Source organism: Leptodactylus fuscus, chromosome 3 (assembly GCF_031893055.1).
Source record: "Leptodactylus fuscus isolate aLepFus1 chromosome 3, aLepFus1.hap2, whole genome shotgun sequence".
Taxonomy (NCBI): Eukaryota; Metazoa; Chordata; class Amphibia; order Anura; family Leptodactylidae; genus Leptodactylus; species Leptodactylus fuscus.
This window is the reverse complement of record NC_134267.1, coordinates 162,055,550-162,073,791: the sequence shown is the minus strand read 5'-3', so window position 1 is coordinate 162,073,791 and position 18,242 is coordinate 162,055,550. Positions and strand designations below refer to the sequence as shown.

General features: G+C 41.1%; 1 protein-coding gene across 1 annotated transcript in view; it reads left to right on the top strand.

Moving 5' to 3' along the window:
- Positions 1-281: 281 nt before the first annotated feature.
- The window catches only part of ECT2 (epithelial cell transforming 2), a 47,315-nt gene continuing 29,354 nt past the window's right edge, over positions 282-18,242 (top strand). The window contains exons 1-8 of the mRNA XM_075266705.1: positions 282-357; positions 6,853-6,996; positions 7,934-8,013; positions 8,103-8,195; positions 11,007-11,189; positions 12,987-13,076; positions 13,800-13,907; positions 14,016-14,089. Of these exons, the coding sequence (XP_075122806.1) occupies positions 6,870-6,996; positions 7,934-8,013; positions 8,103-8,195; positions 11,007-11,189; positions 12,987-13,076; positions 13,800-13,907; positions 14,016-14,089 (755 nt within the window). The 5' untranslated portion in view covers positions 282-357; positions 6,853-6,869. The remainder of the gene's footprint in view (positions 358-6,852; positions 6,997-7,933; positions 8,014-8,102; positions 8,196-11,006; positions 11,190-12,986; positions 13,077-13,799; positions 13,908-14,015; positions 14,090-18,242) is intronic.

The following is an 18,242-nucleotide window of genomic DNA, read 5'->3' as shown; positions in this document are numbered from 1 at the left end:
TACGTCACCAGACAGGGCACGCCGAAAAGTCAAGGCTTGTACTGAGGCCGTTACCGTCCAATCGTTCAAACTGGTGACTGACCAATCAGAACGTGCATGACGTTATCCCCTGGGACCAGGAGGGGGACGTCTCAGCCAATCATCGACCGCGTAAGCCCCGTCAACCTTTCTGTTTTGCCCAATGACAGACAGGCTGACAGCCTGCCATCCTGTGACCAATCAGAGGGGGGCTTATGTTTTGGCTCGAGATTTGAATACGGTTTATGGCCGCTGCTGGACCGGTGTGGTGAATGAGTGGTACCTGTAGGCAGTAGTGTGGTCCCGGTGCTGCCGCCTGTGCCCACAGACCTCTGACGGGTAATGTTAGGGTACCGGGGCGGTCTGGTTTGGGTTCCTGGCTTGGTTATACTCTGTGTCCGGGGCAGGGATTGGGTAAACACTGCTTTCTTCGCTGTTGTGGGCGCTGTATTGTATGAGGCCGGACATGTCTGCTGCCCCCTACTGTGTGCACCTTCAGCGGTGACCATTGTGACACCTGTTAGTCTCGGTCACCTGTGATGGGTCTGGGTGTAGCAGTGATCCTGATGTCCCCTCCAGCGGAGCACACGTCTGCGGGCCGTATATGTCAGTACTATTCACTCTGTACCATGACATGGCTGACGGGGTTGTTATCTGTTCTGACTTGTAATAGATCACTGCATGCGGAGCCTGAAAACCTGCACAAGCCCCAGTGTGCTCCTGCTATAGCAGGAGATGACCACTGATAATCCAATCTTATCTGTGGGGTCTGGTTACTGGGACCCCTCTGATCTTTAGTGGATAGATGCATTGTTGTGCCTACAACTACAATAAGCCCCATTCAGTTCAAAGGAGCTTTCACAGCTCTTGGTCCATAGAGATAATAGAACAGCAGCTCACCTGCACAACTGTTGCCCCATTCATATGGAGGGATGAGGACCCCCCTATTCTTCTGATTCTTGGGACCACCACTAATCACATTCCCACCACTCTACAGAACATTCCCTGACTTGTAGCTACAATATGTATATGGGAGAGTCAAGCATGAGAGCTGTCAGCTGAAGTGTCTGATTCGTAGTATCTGAAACAGCAGAGGGGTTTATATTGTTGATGTAGTTTGCTACAGTTATACATGAGCCCCCCTGCGAACTTCCGGTTGGCACATGCGCAATGGAAGGGCGGCAAGAAGACTTCCTGTTCCTTAGTGAATTAACCAGGGCTGGGTATGTACTTCAGGGTATGGTCCTCGGGTTACGACGAGCCTGCTGCAGAACCTCATTTTCTGAATGCTATACAGTGTATAGCATTCGGCAAATGAAGGCTGATTGTGTAGCAGGCTCGTCCTTGCTACGAGCAGGTAAGTATGCTGTTACCAGTTGACTTTTTCTCATTGAAATGAATAGACCAGCGTTGATTGGCCAGTTGCCAGTGATTTGGCCAATCAACGCTGGTTCTGCCAGAGGCTCGTCTGAGGAGGCGGAGTCTAACATCGGACTATTCATTCCAATGAGAAAAACTCTTGCCTGCCCGTAGCAAGGACGTGCCTGCTGCAGAATCAGTGTTCATTTGCCGAATGCTATACATATATATAGCATTCGGCAAATGAATATATATACTGTATAGCATTTAGCAAATGAGGTTCTGCAGCAGGCTCGTCGTAACCACGAAACAGTATGCCTATACCCCTGCTAGACATGGCAAACTCTCAAAACCGGAAAGAGATCTTCGACCGGAAATAGGAAGGGCGGGACTTAATCCTTTGTTATTGTTGTCAAAGGGGGACTCATGTATATCCTATCCAGAAATAATGGGATTGTATTGATTTATTAAAAGGATTCTGTGGGCTAAACATATGTAACAGATCCTTAGGCTAGGTCATCAGTATCCGATTAGTGGGGGTCTGATGTCCAGTACACCCACTGATAAGCTGTTTGTAGAAACTGATATTTAGATTGAGAAGGAAGCAGAAAGCGCTGTCTGGTCTTATCATAATATTAATAATAATAGACTGAATAATCCTTTAATACTAAGGTCCCATCTAGCTGGAGAATCCGCTGTGGAAATATATTGTGGTTATTCCCACAACAGTTTTTCACAGAAAGTCTACAGCGGTTTCCTATGTGGACTTTCTTCTTTAATTATACCTATAGTTAAACTTCCAGCATTTCCATAGGTATGATTGACATGCTGTGATTTCCAAACATACAACCTTTTTTTTTTTTTTTTGGAAATCACAGCATTTCTGCTGCGCATATTTTTCTCCAGTGTGTGGATGGGATTCAACTTCCTAGTAACTTGCTGACTGCTGTGTCCCCCACCAGTCACAAGAATTGTGGTATTTTGCAGTTTGAATAGAACAGCAGGTTAGTAATGCACACTGCTACACTGTACATTTCAATGGAAGCAACTGGTGATAGTTGAGTACTTAACTTCAGCCGTCTCCCAATGAAATGAATGCCACCTCATTCCAGCTGTTTTCTGAATTTGGCACCTTTTTCCAGCCTCTGTCAGTGTTGTTTTCATTGCTGATTCAGCATTAAGGCTAAGGCCCCACTTACTGAGCTACAGCCAAAAAATGCTGCAGAAAAGAACGTAATAGAAATGCATTGCATTTTTTTTTTCAGTAGCGTTTTTTTTGCAGAAAGTCCGCAGTGTTTTCCTTGTATGTCTATTATACCTATACAGAAAATGACACCATGTCAGTAGGTATACTTGATATGCAGCGATGTACAAAAATATAAGCATTTTTGAAATTGCTGCATTTGCGCTGCAAACTTTTTTTTTTTTTTTTCTGCACTGTGAGGATGTGTTTAGCCAGAATGCCATTCACTTTTGCCGCGGTGTTTCCACTGTGGTCAAAACTCCGTTTTTGCAATTTTGGGTCCTGTCTAAAAGGGTTTTTCTAAGCACACTGATGAACCCAGGGTGGGGCCATAAACCCCCCAAAAACATACCTACCCCATTCCTCTGGCATCTGATCCCGCACTGGTCTCATTGAGTACTGATGACGTATTAGCAGTGACATCACCGGTATTCATCATATGACTGCTGAGACCAGTGACGGGCTGCAGTGGTCACATGAGCCTTTCTATGCTGGGCCAGTTCTGCACATGATGGAATGGGAGACCTGATACCTAAACAGAGAACTAGAGGTAGGTATCGCTTGTTTTATTTTACCCCAGCCCTAACACTGACAAGAAGTAGATCTTGAAAATGGTGAGAATAGAAAGGTACACATAGTGCATAGTGACAAAAGGAAATCAAGATAGTCAGATACAGTGGCTAAACATTCAGGGTGTCTGTATACATGTAGTGGAAGCTTATGGTAGAACAGTATGGTTCCACTGTTCTTTTATATATGCAGTATGTATACACGACTAAATACCTATGTAACCACATTGTTGTGGAAGAGAATATTGAGCATAGCAATGTCCCTTGTCAAATCAGACACTCCACCAGGGTTTGTTGTATGTGGTTGTATTGTACTTTGCACCTGTATAACAACTTTGCTGCTTGCCTAATAGGCAGTGATGTGCTTGGTGTATGACTTCTGTCCACCATGATGCCAGTAAAAGGACTATTTTAACTATTTAACAGAATTAAAATTGTCTGAGAAGGTTAAACTCATCTGCTCTATATTTAACAAGCCGTGGAGCAGAGCTTGAGCCACATCTTGGACAATAGACAAGACTCGCCATAATTTTTCCCATAACGATGCAGTACACATTACCTCTTTGTTTTGCCTGGTAGCAATGGACTAGTATGGAGAGCTCTTTAAAAAATTTTTTTACCTTTTTTATTTTTTTTATTTATTTATTTTTTTTTTTTTTTGTGTGTGTGTAAATCTGACTTTGTCATGCAGGAATTCTCTGCTTCAGTCATTCCAGTAGGAGTCTCAGGCTAAGTTCAGTTCACATCTGCGCTAGAGACTCCATCGTAGAAACCGCTAAAGAGTACGATCACGGGAACATCAAATTTCTATAGTATTTGTAATGTTTCGATACTTTTTTAAATATTTGTGTATGAAGCTGGGTAAGGCGTATTTTTGTGCGGGACAACATGGTGTTTTTATTGATGCCATTGTAGGGAAGGTATGATAGTTTGATAACTTTTGATTCCATTTTTTTTTTTTATAGGCGGCAAAAACTGCATCATATAAAGGAAATTCTATGTATCCTTGAAAAAATGGGACATAGTGTTATCTGTTTTTCACTGACCTGTTTTTCTAAATATATTTTAGAAAACGTATTAACCCCCCCCCCCCCCCCCAAACTGATCTGCTTTTCATAATCCTGAAAAGCACGGCCTTCTTATGTGTGAATAAGGCTTAGTATGTGCAGTGAAAGCAGGTTTCACACACAGTGTCGTCTTTGTCAGCTGCTTATCTGCCTTGGAATAACTTGTATGCATACGTGTGTAGTCTGGCAATGCTATAGGCTATGGTATATGTTATGTTATTTGTATATTTTCTATGTATCCCTATTGACACTGATGTTCTAATACCTTTGGCTTTTCATGTGGGTTACAGCACAATTCGCCATTGTTTTGGGAGGCAGGCCTGACTACTCCTGTCAACTACTGTGAGCTGTCACACAAAATGTTACAGTATGGTTTTTTTTTTTTTTTTTATGGGTTCCATGAATGTGAGTAAAATGCAGGGGAAAGAATCAGATGTCTTGAGCTATGTGGAGACTTGATAGTGCTTCTTATGTAGACTCTATGCTCCTCAATGGGGGAACTGATTAAACAATATCTGCTTGTTTTCTAGCAAAAAATCCAATGTAGTTTTGAGACATGCAACTTAATACATTTTGTTAATGTATTTTTCCAGTACTGTACTTGAAGTGAACAGAGTTTTCACTACTTTTCCAGCACAGTAAAATACTCCTTTTACAATTTTTCAAATATTTTTAACAGAGAAATGCAAAATTTACAGTAGTACAAATATTAGACATAAGAAACTGCTATTTATGCATGGAAACTATTACTATAACTGTCTTGTAAGTGGAAGTATCGGATTAAAGGGGTTATGCCCTGAAGTCTCTCTGTCCTCTGGTCCATAGGGGAGAGGGTAAATACTTGATTGGTGAAGTTTGACCACTCAGACTCCCATTGCATTGACGGAAAAGACTTGAGGCGCATCAGCAGCAGAAAGGGGGGAGGGTGCCAAAGATGTCATACTTGTGCCCTTCTTTGCCAAAAAATTGCATAGAGTATAAATAGTATATTCCTTCATTATAGGTTTTGGATGGATTTGCCTCTTAAAAGTGCTTCAATAATTTACGTGGTAAAGTAAAAACCCCATCTGAAAGACATTTTCAGTTCTTGTCTGGGGCAGATTTGAGTTCAGGCTCACCTACATGCAGAAGAGTTATTGAAAGTCTAAGGGTCCATTCACACGGAGTTTTCTGGCGCAGTTTCTGACATGGAATTTGCGTCAGAATCTGTGTGTGAGTAAAAGGAAAAAAACAAAAACCTCTCATTGATTTCAATGGGTTCCTTTTTCCACAGCCTCATATTGTAGATTTTGCTGTTTTTTTTTTTTTTTTGTTTTGTTTTTTTTTTCCTTTCTCAGCAAAAGCCAAAAGGTCTTCAAATGAAAAAGGGGAAATGTAAAGGCTTTGGCTCAAAAAATTGGCATCAAAATCTGCAACAGAAAATGCAGCTTTTCTGTGGCCTCAGGCTTTAGGCTAAGGCCCCCGATCAGAAGTCAATCTGCAACTCAAAAAACTAGCTTTTCTGCAACATGGGTCCTTAGTCTCATCATGGTTTGGACTGTACCATGTAAAAGTGTGATATGTCTGCATACAAGAGACAATACAATAAGCAATGCAGAGTATATAGCACAATAGCTGATGCAATTCAGTATTTACACGTATACTCAGCACTCTTTAAAGTTCCTGACATAATACTGCACTCATATACACTAATGGGTCTCTTATTTAGGGTTTTTTCCAAACCCTATAACTTTTTTATTTCTCCGCTCTCAGAACCATATGAGGTCTTAATGTTTGCGGAACAAATTTTTCTTCATGATTCTACCATTTACTATTTTGTACAGTGGTATAACACAGCAGACAACCGGCGGCTGTGTCCCACAAAAAACCTACTACTCTAACCATCTGAAAGCTGCCAAAAACTGGCATTTCATATGGTGACATCCAGTGGGTGAAAATGTGTTACCTGAGTAAACTATTTTGCCTGTGTGAAGGTTTTTTGTTTGTTTTTTTGTTTTTTTATATGTTAATCTCTATAATTTTCTCTGCCTTCTGCAGCTGTTCTCCACAAAGCTCCAAGATGCTGCCTAATGTTGCATGGGGGTGGGGGGGACACTTTAGAGCTCCATATCTCTGGATCCGTTAGGGCTATGATCTTGGATTCATTTTAAAGATGAGAATCTTATGATAACCCTTACAGATTCGGAGCAATTTGCTGTTAAAACCACTGCCAGGATTTGAGCTCTGCATTGGGATCTCTATGTCGAACAGTGTTTTCACCCCCAAATCACTCTGATCTGTAAGAGCTATCCTGGTGACCTTGGTATCATTTTAAAGAACATCTTAATAACCATAGCGGATCCAGAGAAATCAGCATTAGTAGTAAGGATGTACCACATGCGTCCTCTGCTACTGAAATTCCACCTTGACTTTATGTATGAATAAGTGGGTGGCAGGGAAATGGTTAAATGCTTTAACTTCTTCTAAAATAAGTCATGAAATAAATTTAAAGTGTATTTGTTGTATGTCTTGGGCCGCTAGCTACATTGCATCATGTTCGTTTTGCTTTCTTGTGAATTATCTGGAGTTGCCCTGCTTATTGCTTTCTGTTTCCTAGGCTGCTGACACGCCATCATGACTGACAACAGTGTCCTGGTGCCTGCCTGTGGCAGGAGCCTGCTGGCTGACTCTTCTGTTTTTGAATCCAAAATGTCAGAGACTTCAAAAGAAAACCTATTCACAGGCGCAGTGGATGTCGATGGTAAAGTATACCAAGAATTTGTTATTTTTGATATTGTATATTTAGTACCAGAAATATATTGTTGTAAAACGAGCCTGGTCAAATCTTAGCTCTGTATAGTGGGCAACTTCAAAAGTTAGGACCTAGCAATGATATGTTGTAGGCTCCAGTTCGCACTGCTAACGGGGATGTGACGGCCTTGAGGTAGTCAAAATAGAGCTTCCAATGGTAGTTACTAGAGGTGACGCACTAAGCATTACATTTCTAGTATTTTGTATTTTTTTTGATCGCATGGTACATTAGTGATGGAGATATGAGTGACCTTACCCACACATACTTGCTCATTCTGAGCTGTGCTGGTCATTTCACATTACAGAAGGACAACTCTTTATAATGCTGTCAGTGTTGTAGTTCAAATATTAACTAATGAAAAAGCATTTGTCCGTAACAAATGGCCTATCGCATAAAGGTAGAAAGGATGTTTAGTTTCCCACTTAGGCCTGGTTCACCTCTTCGTACGGGCCATTCCATGAAAAATTCAGAGAGAAGTCCTGCAAGCAGCACTTTCCACATTCTTTTTTTTGTGCGGAAATCGAACGGAAACCACACAAACCCCATTATAGTCTATAGGGTCTGCTGGTTTCCTAAGGTAACTGCTTTTTTTTTTTTTTTTAATGCCGATTAGGTTTCCGTTTGGGGGTCCCCAAACGGAAACCCAAGTGCAGATATGAACCGAGCCTTAGGCAGTTTCAGCATGTGCACTAGAGCCTTGGCATGCTTTGTGATCAATGAAGCGATAATTAATAATAATCTTTATTAAATGCCCTGAGCAGTGCCAAATAAAGAAAGTGCTGGAACTTTTCTTTGTGTGGGTTTTTCTTTTTCTTTTTTTTTTTTTTTTTTGTTTTGTTGCACATACTTGTATTTACCCTGAACTATGGTTGCTTCATTCTTGCAGAAGACATGCCACAAGTGGAGACCAGACTGATTCTAGTTCAAGACGTCGGAAGGAATGAAGCTTTATTGAAAGCTCTTGAGGTACTCCCACTCTTACTATATTTCTTATTGTTTTTGGGAAGTTAATGTATATTGTATTTGTAATATTCTGTGACTCTTCCTTTCCACAGACAGTTAAGCTAATGGAAGTTCCTGTTATAAAGATAAGGGAAAATTGTCGTGAAAAATCAAGAGACTCATTTATAAAAAGTATTGTAAATATGGTATGGTTATTTATTCATACCAGCTGACCTTGCATGCAGCTCCTCACAACTGGCTCTTAAAGTGCACCACTAACCTTTCATTCTGAGGAAGTCTACATTTGCTTTATCACTATAATCTTTAACATGTGGCCAAGACTTTGCTCTTGGGCTTTTCCAATAATTGGGTTAATGAGTCCTGGTACTTACACGTGGTGAAGGATAGATTTTATTTTATTTTTTTTTCACCCTTAAATGATTGGTTTTATCTTTCTCATCTTGGTTGGCACCAATATTTTTCTTTTGATGACTTTGGTCTATTATTGGATGAAATCTGATGGACTTCATTTATTATAACTGGTCTTGTTGTCAACAGCAGGGATGTAGCTGTAGAGTGAGGGAGTGCGTAGATGCGCAGATATAGTATATAGTAGATGCACTTGGGACCTAATGGGGCCCAAAGAATGTGATCCCACATAAGGAAACAGGGTAAGGCCTCATGCACATGACTGTGCATTGTCAGTGTGCTAGCCATGTTATTCATTGCTAGCACACTGAGCCATTCATTTCTATGGCCCCATACACACCACTGTGTACTCTCACTGTCCCGTGTATGGAGCCGTGAGCAAAACTCAGAACAGGTACTAGTAATCCATGTACTGTTTGTGTTTGTCTTAATTTGCACATGGTAGTTGAGGGGACCTGTTACAGATTTTCCGTGGGTTCCAAGAGCTTCACATTACGCCAGTGGCCAAAATCATCCAATCACAGCTGGTTGGTTGCTGTTGGCAACAAGTCCTGTTTCTATGTTACCGCATTAATAAATGAAGCTCAAAGGGGAAGATTTACTTAGAAAGTATGGCAGTATTCTCTTGTATATTAAACAAATCCAGTACATGACAAGTTTGTGTTATATATTTCTTACCCCTACTGCAAAAGTTTCATTGTGTCTAAAGAGTAACCGTAAAATAGGCCAACTATAAGACGTGCGCCATTCCAAATGTAGGTATACATGTATGTCCATGAGGTAACACAATGAAGATAAATGTCTCTAACATAACTAGCAAGGTCCACCATTTTGTAGACTCTTTAATTTACACCTTTTTTTAACAATTGAATTGATAATTGACAAATTCCCCCAAGTAGTACAGTCTCGGTCAAGGTTCCCTTTCCTGTTGGCTTAAATCCATGAGATCATCCCCCCCACCCCCACAACCATAAAGTCTTCTAATTAATAAAACCCCATTTCGAATTCAAGGCTTTTGTTTGTCTTCACCAACACTCCCCACATGTTTGTTTGCATGAACTGGGCCCTGGCAGCTATTTCTGTCACAGTGTTATAAGAAAAAAAAAAACACAATGTGACCATTCATGTGTTATAGGCAAATTAGAAAGCAATTCTGTCTTGTTTGGGCTGAATGGCATGGTCCGTCTTTTGTGGCCTGTTGTAGGTTTGCTGCCCACAGGACATTACTGAATACACACGATCTGAAGAAGATGAAAGGTCACAACTGTCAAGACAATAATGTCACAATTCTTAATCTGTAATAAAGCACCACTTGCTATCAACATTGAAATTGCATCACCAAGAAGGAAAAAGTCTTTGGCTAACGGAAATTACTGATTTGAATTATATGTATGATATGTATTTTTATTATATAAAAAAATGGAAACAAAATATTCCAAACCTTTTGATTTAAGCAGTATGGAATATGAGCGACATGCAGAAATACACATGCTTATGTGCCTTGGCATACTATCAGTAAGGAATGTTGTACCACACTAAATGAACTTGGGTACACAGGTTATCAATATTGGCTGCTGGCAGCTCCCTTTATAATTACCAACCAATGTGCTCGATGGGAGGCTCTGCAGGTCATGGAATATAGTTTTTAAGCCATGTAAGCCACTCACGGTAGCATGAGTAAAATGCAACCTGGTGTTGTGCTGTTGAAATTAGTTCCTGGGACACTTTGGAGAAATAGCGTACCCCTGGTTACTCGACCAAATCATTGTAATGCCGAATTTTTGCTGTGTCTGAAGTGAAGACTAGAGCAGTGAAAATACTCCTCTTCAGGATTTGGCCACTTTCATACCAACACTGAGAGATTACTGTTACTGTTTGTATAACTTTCCAATATACTTTCTGTATCAATTCATCACTGTTTTCTAGATCTCTGCTTGCTGTCATTTATTCTGCTTACTTCTATGATTCACCCCCTCCCTCAAACAATGCAAAGAGTTGTTGGTCACTGCCTCCTACTGAAAAATGCCAAATATATTTGCTGCCCAGACAGCTTCGGCTTTTGTTGACCTTCGATTTCCACTCGGATCTTGGTGACACCTGCTTCTTCCTCGATTTGCATACCCTTATGGCTTGTTCTTCTTGGTATTGCAGTTTCAATTTTGGTGTGTATACTGTATATTCATTACAGTCAATCCCAGCAACAAGTTCTGTGTTGCAATATGATGTAAACTGCTGAGAGATCTGTACCTGTCAAAAAAATAAAAATAAATATATACTTTGCTAGAAATTAGAAAAGGCTAATGTTTTAAATGGAGTGTCTGCAGTTTTGACCTCTTCAAAAAAAAAAAAAAAAAAAGCACAGTCACTTAGAAATTGCAGTCATAAAGCCGGTGTATTAGGCTATTATCATATTTGCTTTTGTAAACCTTTATCATAACTGGCACAGAGGAAAATGCAGCCTGACAACTGGTCAGGTTTTACGCTGGAATCTGGATACTGTTGGCAAGTGTTCCTCTCTTCCTTCCTATTGTCTTGCTGTTTGTTATATAATGACAATAGATTTTAATATCTCTGACAAACAATAACAGGAAATCAAGCATCCTTGTGTCACAACGGAATCTGTGGAAGAGTACGCTGAGGCGGATGCACCAGAGTTTGAGAACATATTTGTTATATCAGATTTCCAGCACCCGAACTTTCGATACCTTTATAAAGCTGACTGCAGAGTGCTGGGCCCACCGATCATCTTGTATTGTGCACAAAAAGGAGAGGTACAATTCTTTTATATATTGCTAGTCATTAAAACAAGCTGAAAAAAAATTAAGTACTGTTGTATTTCTAACCTAATAAATAATTGACATCTTTTTAATCCACAATGTTCTATCTTTAATTGCACCTCTTTACCAGAAAGCCTCCTTACCTATCATACAAGGGGCAGAAACTGTCAAACTGCTGATAAGGTGGCATGTATTCCAGTTTTTGGCGTAAACTGTTACAATTATGCCACATTTTCATGAGAGCTGTGAGCTGTATGATGTTATAGCTGGGCATTTTGACATTGGAGTAGAATTATGTCTAAGAGCTTCAATGCTACTTTCATGGGTTAATGAGTTACATATAGGGGGAATATTATTACTCTGTGCCAGATTTCTTGCAAACCTTAAAGAGGACCTTTCACCGTTTTGCCCACAGGCAGTTCTATATACTGCTGGAAAGCTGACAGTGCGCTGAGTTCAGCGCACTGTCGGCTTTCCCGATGTGGGCCCAGCGTGAAGAGCTTACGGTCCCAGTACCGTAGCTCTTCTATGGTCAGAAAGGCGTTTCTGACAGTTAGTCAGAGACGTCCTTCTTCACAGCACAGCCTATCGCGCTGTGCTGTGAGAGCCGGGAGGAACGCCCCTTCCATCTGCTCGCAGTACTTGTCCATAGACGAGCATTATCAGGGAGGGAGGGGGGAGTTCCTCCCGGCTCTCACAGCACAGCGCGATTGGCTGTGCTGTGAAGAAGGACGTCTCTGGCTAACTGTCAGAAACGCCCTTCTGACCATAGAAGAGCTACAGTACCGGGACCGTAAGCTCTTCACACCGGGCACAGATCGGGAAAGCCGACAGTGCGCTGAACTCAGCATACTGTCAGATTTCTGGCAGTATATAGAACTGCCTGTGGGCAAAATGGTGAAAGGTCCTCTTTAAGTTTGCAACTAGTTGTAATATAAGTTCTCGCAAGTAGCTCTTTTGGTCTACTTGGAAATCTCCACCAGCTATGAGCTGACATATATATCACTCCAGTCACATGTCTTGGGGAGAGTGCACTTTATTTATGAGAGCCACCATCCTCTGGGGATATGAAGACACACTTTAAAAAGTCTTGACTTCTTAAAGAGGACCTTTCATCAGATTGAGCACAGACAGTTCCATATACTGCTGGAAAGCCGACAGTGCGCTGAATTCAGCGCAAGATCGGCTTTCCCGATCTGTGCCCTGGGTAAAGCGCTATCGGTGCCAGTACCGTAGCACTTTACAGTCAGAAGGGCGTTTCTGACACTTAGCCAGGAATGTCCTTCTCCACAGCAGCGCCTATTGCGCTGTACTGTGTGAGTGGGGAAGAACGCCCCCTCCCTCTGCTCACAGTGCTCATCCATAGACGAGTATTATCAGGAGGGGAGCGGGCGTTCCTCCCCGCTCACACTGTACAGCGCGATAAGTGCTGCTGTGGAGAAGGACGTACCTGACTGACTGTCAGAAACGCCCTTCTGACTGTAAAGCGCTATGGTACCGGCACCGAGCGCGCTTTACCCGGGGCACAGATCGGGAAAGCCGATAGTGCGCTGAATTCAGCTCACTGTTGGCTTTCCAGCAGTATATGGAACTGCCTGTGCCCAATCTGATGAAAGGTCCTCTTTAAATTTGCCCCACAATTCTTATAAAAAAAAATCTAACATGAGCTCCAGCTACTTGTTGTAGATGTCTGGTATAAACTGTTAATTATTATTATTATTATTATTATTATTATTATTATTATTATTATTTATTATTATTTTTATTTTAATTTCTATTCCTTTTTTTTAGCCCTTGCCGTTCACTTCTCGGCCCCTGTATTGTGCAAGTATGTTAAATCTAGTCCTGTGCTTTACTGGATTCAGAAAAAAGGAGGAATTGGTAAGATGTATTGTCAAAAAGTGTGTACATTAATATCCTAAAACTTTAAGTTCTACAATAAACTCGTAAATGTCTTTTCCCAAACTTTTGCTTGCAATAGGCCATTTCTTTAAAAAAAAAAAACAACAACTAATTAAAATGTACTATTCATTGATGAAAAGTGTTTTGTAATTGGAGATTAGACCAGGGGAATCTGATACCTGGACCCTCACCAAATTGGCTGATTTTAGGGACACTGTGCCTGGGTGAGTGCGGCAACCACCTTATTGGCAGGCATGGCTGTGTATTTTACAGCGGCGGGAGCTGTAATTCTAAATGGATGGTGAGAGTGCCGTCAATATTAGCCCCCCGCCCCCCCCCCCTCCCCCTGTTTACACACACAACTTAATTGCCTCTTCAAGCAGCCGCCTCCTCCCTTTTACCTCTCTATAGACTAATGTAAAAAAGTCCAATGTGAAATGATGGAACTTATTTGTTAGCGGGAGTATGCCACCAGGGTTAAGCATATTAAAACAGTGTTGGATCAGACTCCTCTGATTGTATCGCGCCTTCCGCACGTTCCTTCCTTCATAGATTCAGCGACACATTGTATAAATGCAAAACCGTGCAAATATATATCCTAATAGTTTAGCAGTGTCCACTCAGGTGCTGTGGTAGTATCCATGTGCCATTACATGAAATGTATGTATTATAATGTGAATGCTATGATCTGTATCTTTTCAGGTAAAGCTGGTGACATTGGTCCACCATATGGGTGGAACTATACGAAAAGACTTCAGCTCTAAAGTGACACATCTTGTTGCTAATTCTACTCATGGTGATAAATTTAGGGTTTGTATCTTTTAAGTTTCTGCTTTACCTTTTTATTATATTAAAGATTCTGATTTTTATAGCTACTACTGCCATTGAGCTCACAGATCTTCTTTGGTTTTCGCACAGGTTGCTGTTAGCCTGGGAACTCCCATCATGAAGGCGGACTGGATATTAAAGGCATGGGAAAAAAGGAATGAATTGTGAGTACTGATCTCTCAGATCAAAACTAGATGACTGAATGTCCAAAGTACCCCGATAAAACTTAAACTTTTGGTGGATGGTAGCGCAATCGCCTTTGCCAGTGGTTATGTATTTGAACTGGCAAGTGGTTTGTAATACATACAGAAAATAATTATTTGATCCCTTGCTGATTTTGTAAGTTTCCCACTGACAAAGACATGAACAGTCTATAGTTTTAAGGGTAGATTAATTTTAATAGTGAGAGAATATCCAAAAATAAAATTCAGAAAATCACATTGTATAAATGTTATAAATGTATTTGCCTTTCGCATAGAGAAATAAGTATTTGATCTCTCTGGCGAACAAGACTTAATACTTGGTGGCCAAACTCTTGTTGGCGCGCACATCAGTCAGATGTTTTTTGTAGTTGATGATGAAGTTTGCGCACATGTCAGGAGGAATTTTGGCCCACTTCTCTTTGTAGATCATCTCCTAAATCATTAAGATTTTGAGGCTGCCGCTTGGCAACTCGAAGCTTCAGCTCCCTCCATAAGTTTCCTATGGGGTTATGGTCTAGAGACTGGCTAGGCCACTCCATGACCTTAATGGGCTTCTTTTTGAGCCACTCTTTTGTTGCCTTGGCTGTAAGTTTTGGGTCATTGTCCTTCTGGAAGACCCAGCCACGACCCATTTTTAATGTCCTGGAGGAGGGAAGGAGGTTGTCACTCAGGATTTTATGGTACATGGCTCCATCCATTCTCCCATTGATGCGGTGAAGTAGCCCTGTGCCCTTAGCAGAGAAACGCCCAAAAACCCAATGTTTCCATCTCCATGCAACACAGTGGGGACGGTGTTCTTTCGGTCATAGGCAGATTAACTCTTCTTCCAAACACGGAGAATTGAGTTAATGCCAAAGAGCTCAAAAACTAAACTAAATTATTACCGTGGGGTGATTTTGTGAAGGGTGGCTTATTCACTGCCAGTTTTTATATTGTAGTAGATTTTGGGCACTATTTACGTCAATATAGTTTTAAGTCTGGTGGGGCCAGTAGCAGGCTTTAAGCGTGTAAAACCACGTACACAAAAAAAATTTATGGGGGAGCAGGGCATAGCTTGGAAGTCTTGATCATACTCTTCCAATCACTGTCAGACACTTCTAGCCATGCAACATAACTCTGCTGGCAAAAGTTTGTGTTCTTCCTACAATGATTGCATGGTGTCTGTTCTCAGTTTATCACCTGACATGCCAATGTCCATAAGTTCAGTGAAGCAGAAGACCTGATTCATTGGAAAAGGTGACCTTTGCTAATGAGCGGACACTAATGTGCAAATTGAAGCCTTTTTAGTCCTGATGATCCTTTAAAGCATATGGAGGTTCAAAGTACCTTTGCTATCAGAGTCCTACATGCAGTGTGGTTCTAAGTACTGTTTGACACAGTAGACATCTAGGTTCATCTTTACTATGAGCTGCTCCACTGTAGCTGGTCTATCAGCTCTTGTGCTCTTTCTTAGCCGATGTTCACCTCTTGTATCAATGGAATACTGTGCCCAGAAATTTCCATGCTGATTGTTCCCATTTATCTGATGGTGATACACTTTCACCGCAGCAGCAGTTCACAAACTGGTGGTTCAGAAATACTGCCACTCTTGGCCTGAAAGCCAGTGCTCTTCTCTTTTTGACAACCATAACATGACCTACTGGGCTACTTATATACCCATCAAGTCAGCCCTCCACATGTCAATTGCCTCATGGGCTATGTGCTGCTGATGTTGAAAGTAATAAAGGTCATGATCATGTGACTTTATTTGTATATTCAAAGTTTCTTCTATGCATGTGCAAAAAAAAATTAAATAAGTTACTATTTAAATAAAAGTTGCATTTAACAGTTTTTCACATTTGAGCTTTTATTTATCTCAATCATTCATATACTCTTATCAATGTGTCTATTTTGCATATCTTGGATATAGTACCACAACAACAAACATAAAAGTACTTTAACTCCTTAGTGACCCATGACGTACTATTACGTCATGGGCGCTAGGTACTTCGCGCACCATGAAGTAATACTACGTCATGGAGTGCTTGCCCGCTCACTAGCTGAGCGGGCGGAATCGGAAGCGGGTGATAGCTGTTACCGACAGCTATCACCCTTTTCCTTAACCTCCAATCGATGCTTTTATCGATCGGAGGTTTTAACCCTTTGATTACGATGGTCAAACATGACCACCGCAAACAAAGGGTTTTGCGCTGTTTTCCGACCCTTTCCCCCCTCCCCGGAACCCCCTCCCTGCAGCGAGATTGAGGAGTGCTGGTATCTGTACTATGTAGCCTGGGGTCTGGTTAGTGACCCCTGGCAGCCCTGAGCCCCCATTACCTGGCTGATCCTGCCAGGACCTTCTGAAGTGAGCTGTGCCGTCTGCACATCTCACTTCCTGTTATGCACTGAGAGACACGTGTATGCTGTCTCTCCCAATGCGCAATATAGGATTAGTGATGAAATCCTCACTGATCCAAGTGTCCCATAGGGACATGTAAAAAAAAAAAAAAAAAAAAAGTGGAGAAAAAAACGTTTTAAAACAATTAATAGTTATAAAGCCCCAAAAATCCTTTTTTTTTTCTATAGAAAATGAATTATATAAAAAAAAAACCTAAAAATTAATATAAACAATGCATATTTGGTACTGTCACGTCCGTAACAACCTGTACAACAAAACGTCCGTAACAACATTTAATGTATACAGTGAACGGCAGGAAAAAAAAAAAAAAAACGGACAAAACCCGATTTTTCGCCATCTCCCCTAACAAAATGTGCTATAAAAAGTGATCAAAAAGTCATTTGTACCCCAAAACAGTACCAATAAAAAAATAAGTTGTTCCGTAAAAAATAAGACCCCAACCAACACTGTCAACTGAAAAATAAAAATGCTACGCCTCTCAGAAAATGGCAATGCAAAAAACCATGATTTATGTCCACAAATGTTTTTGTTCTGCAGAATTAGTATTGCATAAACAAATATAAATGAGGTATCGCCGTAACCGTTCCGACCCGCAGAATAAAGGTCACATGTCAGTTATACTGTACGCTGCACGGCGAAAAATTTTAAAAGTAAAACGCAATACTAACATTTTAGTATTTTTATTTTTTTTTTTAATCCAGCACACGACTTAATAAAATGTATTCAATATGTTGTAGGCACCCAAAAATGGTGTCATTACAAACTGCATCTCATCCCGCAAACAACAAGCCCTTATATGGCCACGTCACCAGAAAAATAAAGACCTCTAGCAATGTGAAGACAAAAAAAAACCCAAATCGCCAAATCATTAGAACACATTTGGCTTCGTCAGGAAGGGAATGTATAAGCTGTGTGGCTGTATATCAGTGGACACCCCAGATTTACAGTTTATGAGGGAAAATTATACCAGAAGTGACCCCCAGAGTGACTCCACCAATCATAGGAGCTACTGGGACATAGTAGGGAATGTGGTGTTTGCAGTGTACTCCGCACCACTTATATATTCCCTCTTCGCCATCTGCTGTGCAGTCACGTCTGGGATACTAATACTCTCTACACCCCCTGATAAATTCTTTGAGGGGTGCAGTTTTCAAAATGAGTTTACTCTTTTAGGGAATCCACTTTTCTGGTACCTTACAGGCTCTACAAATATGACATGGCGTTCAGATACCAAACATCTGAATCTGTACTCCATAAGCCGCATAGCGCTCCTTCCTTTCTGCACACTGCTATGTTCCCAAACGGCAGTTTATGCCACATGTATGACACTGGTGTACCCCGGATAACGTACGTAATGTCATATGTGGTATAAACTGATATTAGGGCACAGCCGGACAGCGGGGAAGAAGGCTTATTTGGTTTTTGCAGCACAGACTTAGATGGTTTGGATGCCATGACACTTTTGCAGAGACCCTAAAACTGCTCTTACAAAATGGGGTCACTTTTTGGGGAATTCCAGTTCACTGGCACCTCCAGGGCCCTGTAAAAAAAAAAACAAAAAAAAAAAACATGGCGCCCAGAAAGTCCTTCTAAATCTTTACCCCAAAGCTAAAAAGCGCAGTGCTCCTTCCCTTCTGAGCCCTGCTGTGTGCCGAAGCAGTAGTTTATACCCACATATATAATTTTTTGCCCCTCGGGATGGCCCATTAATAGTTT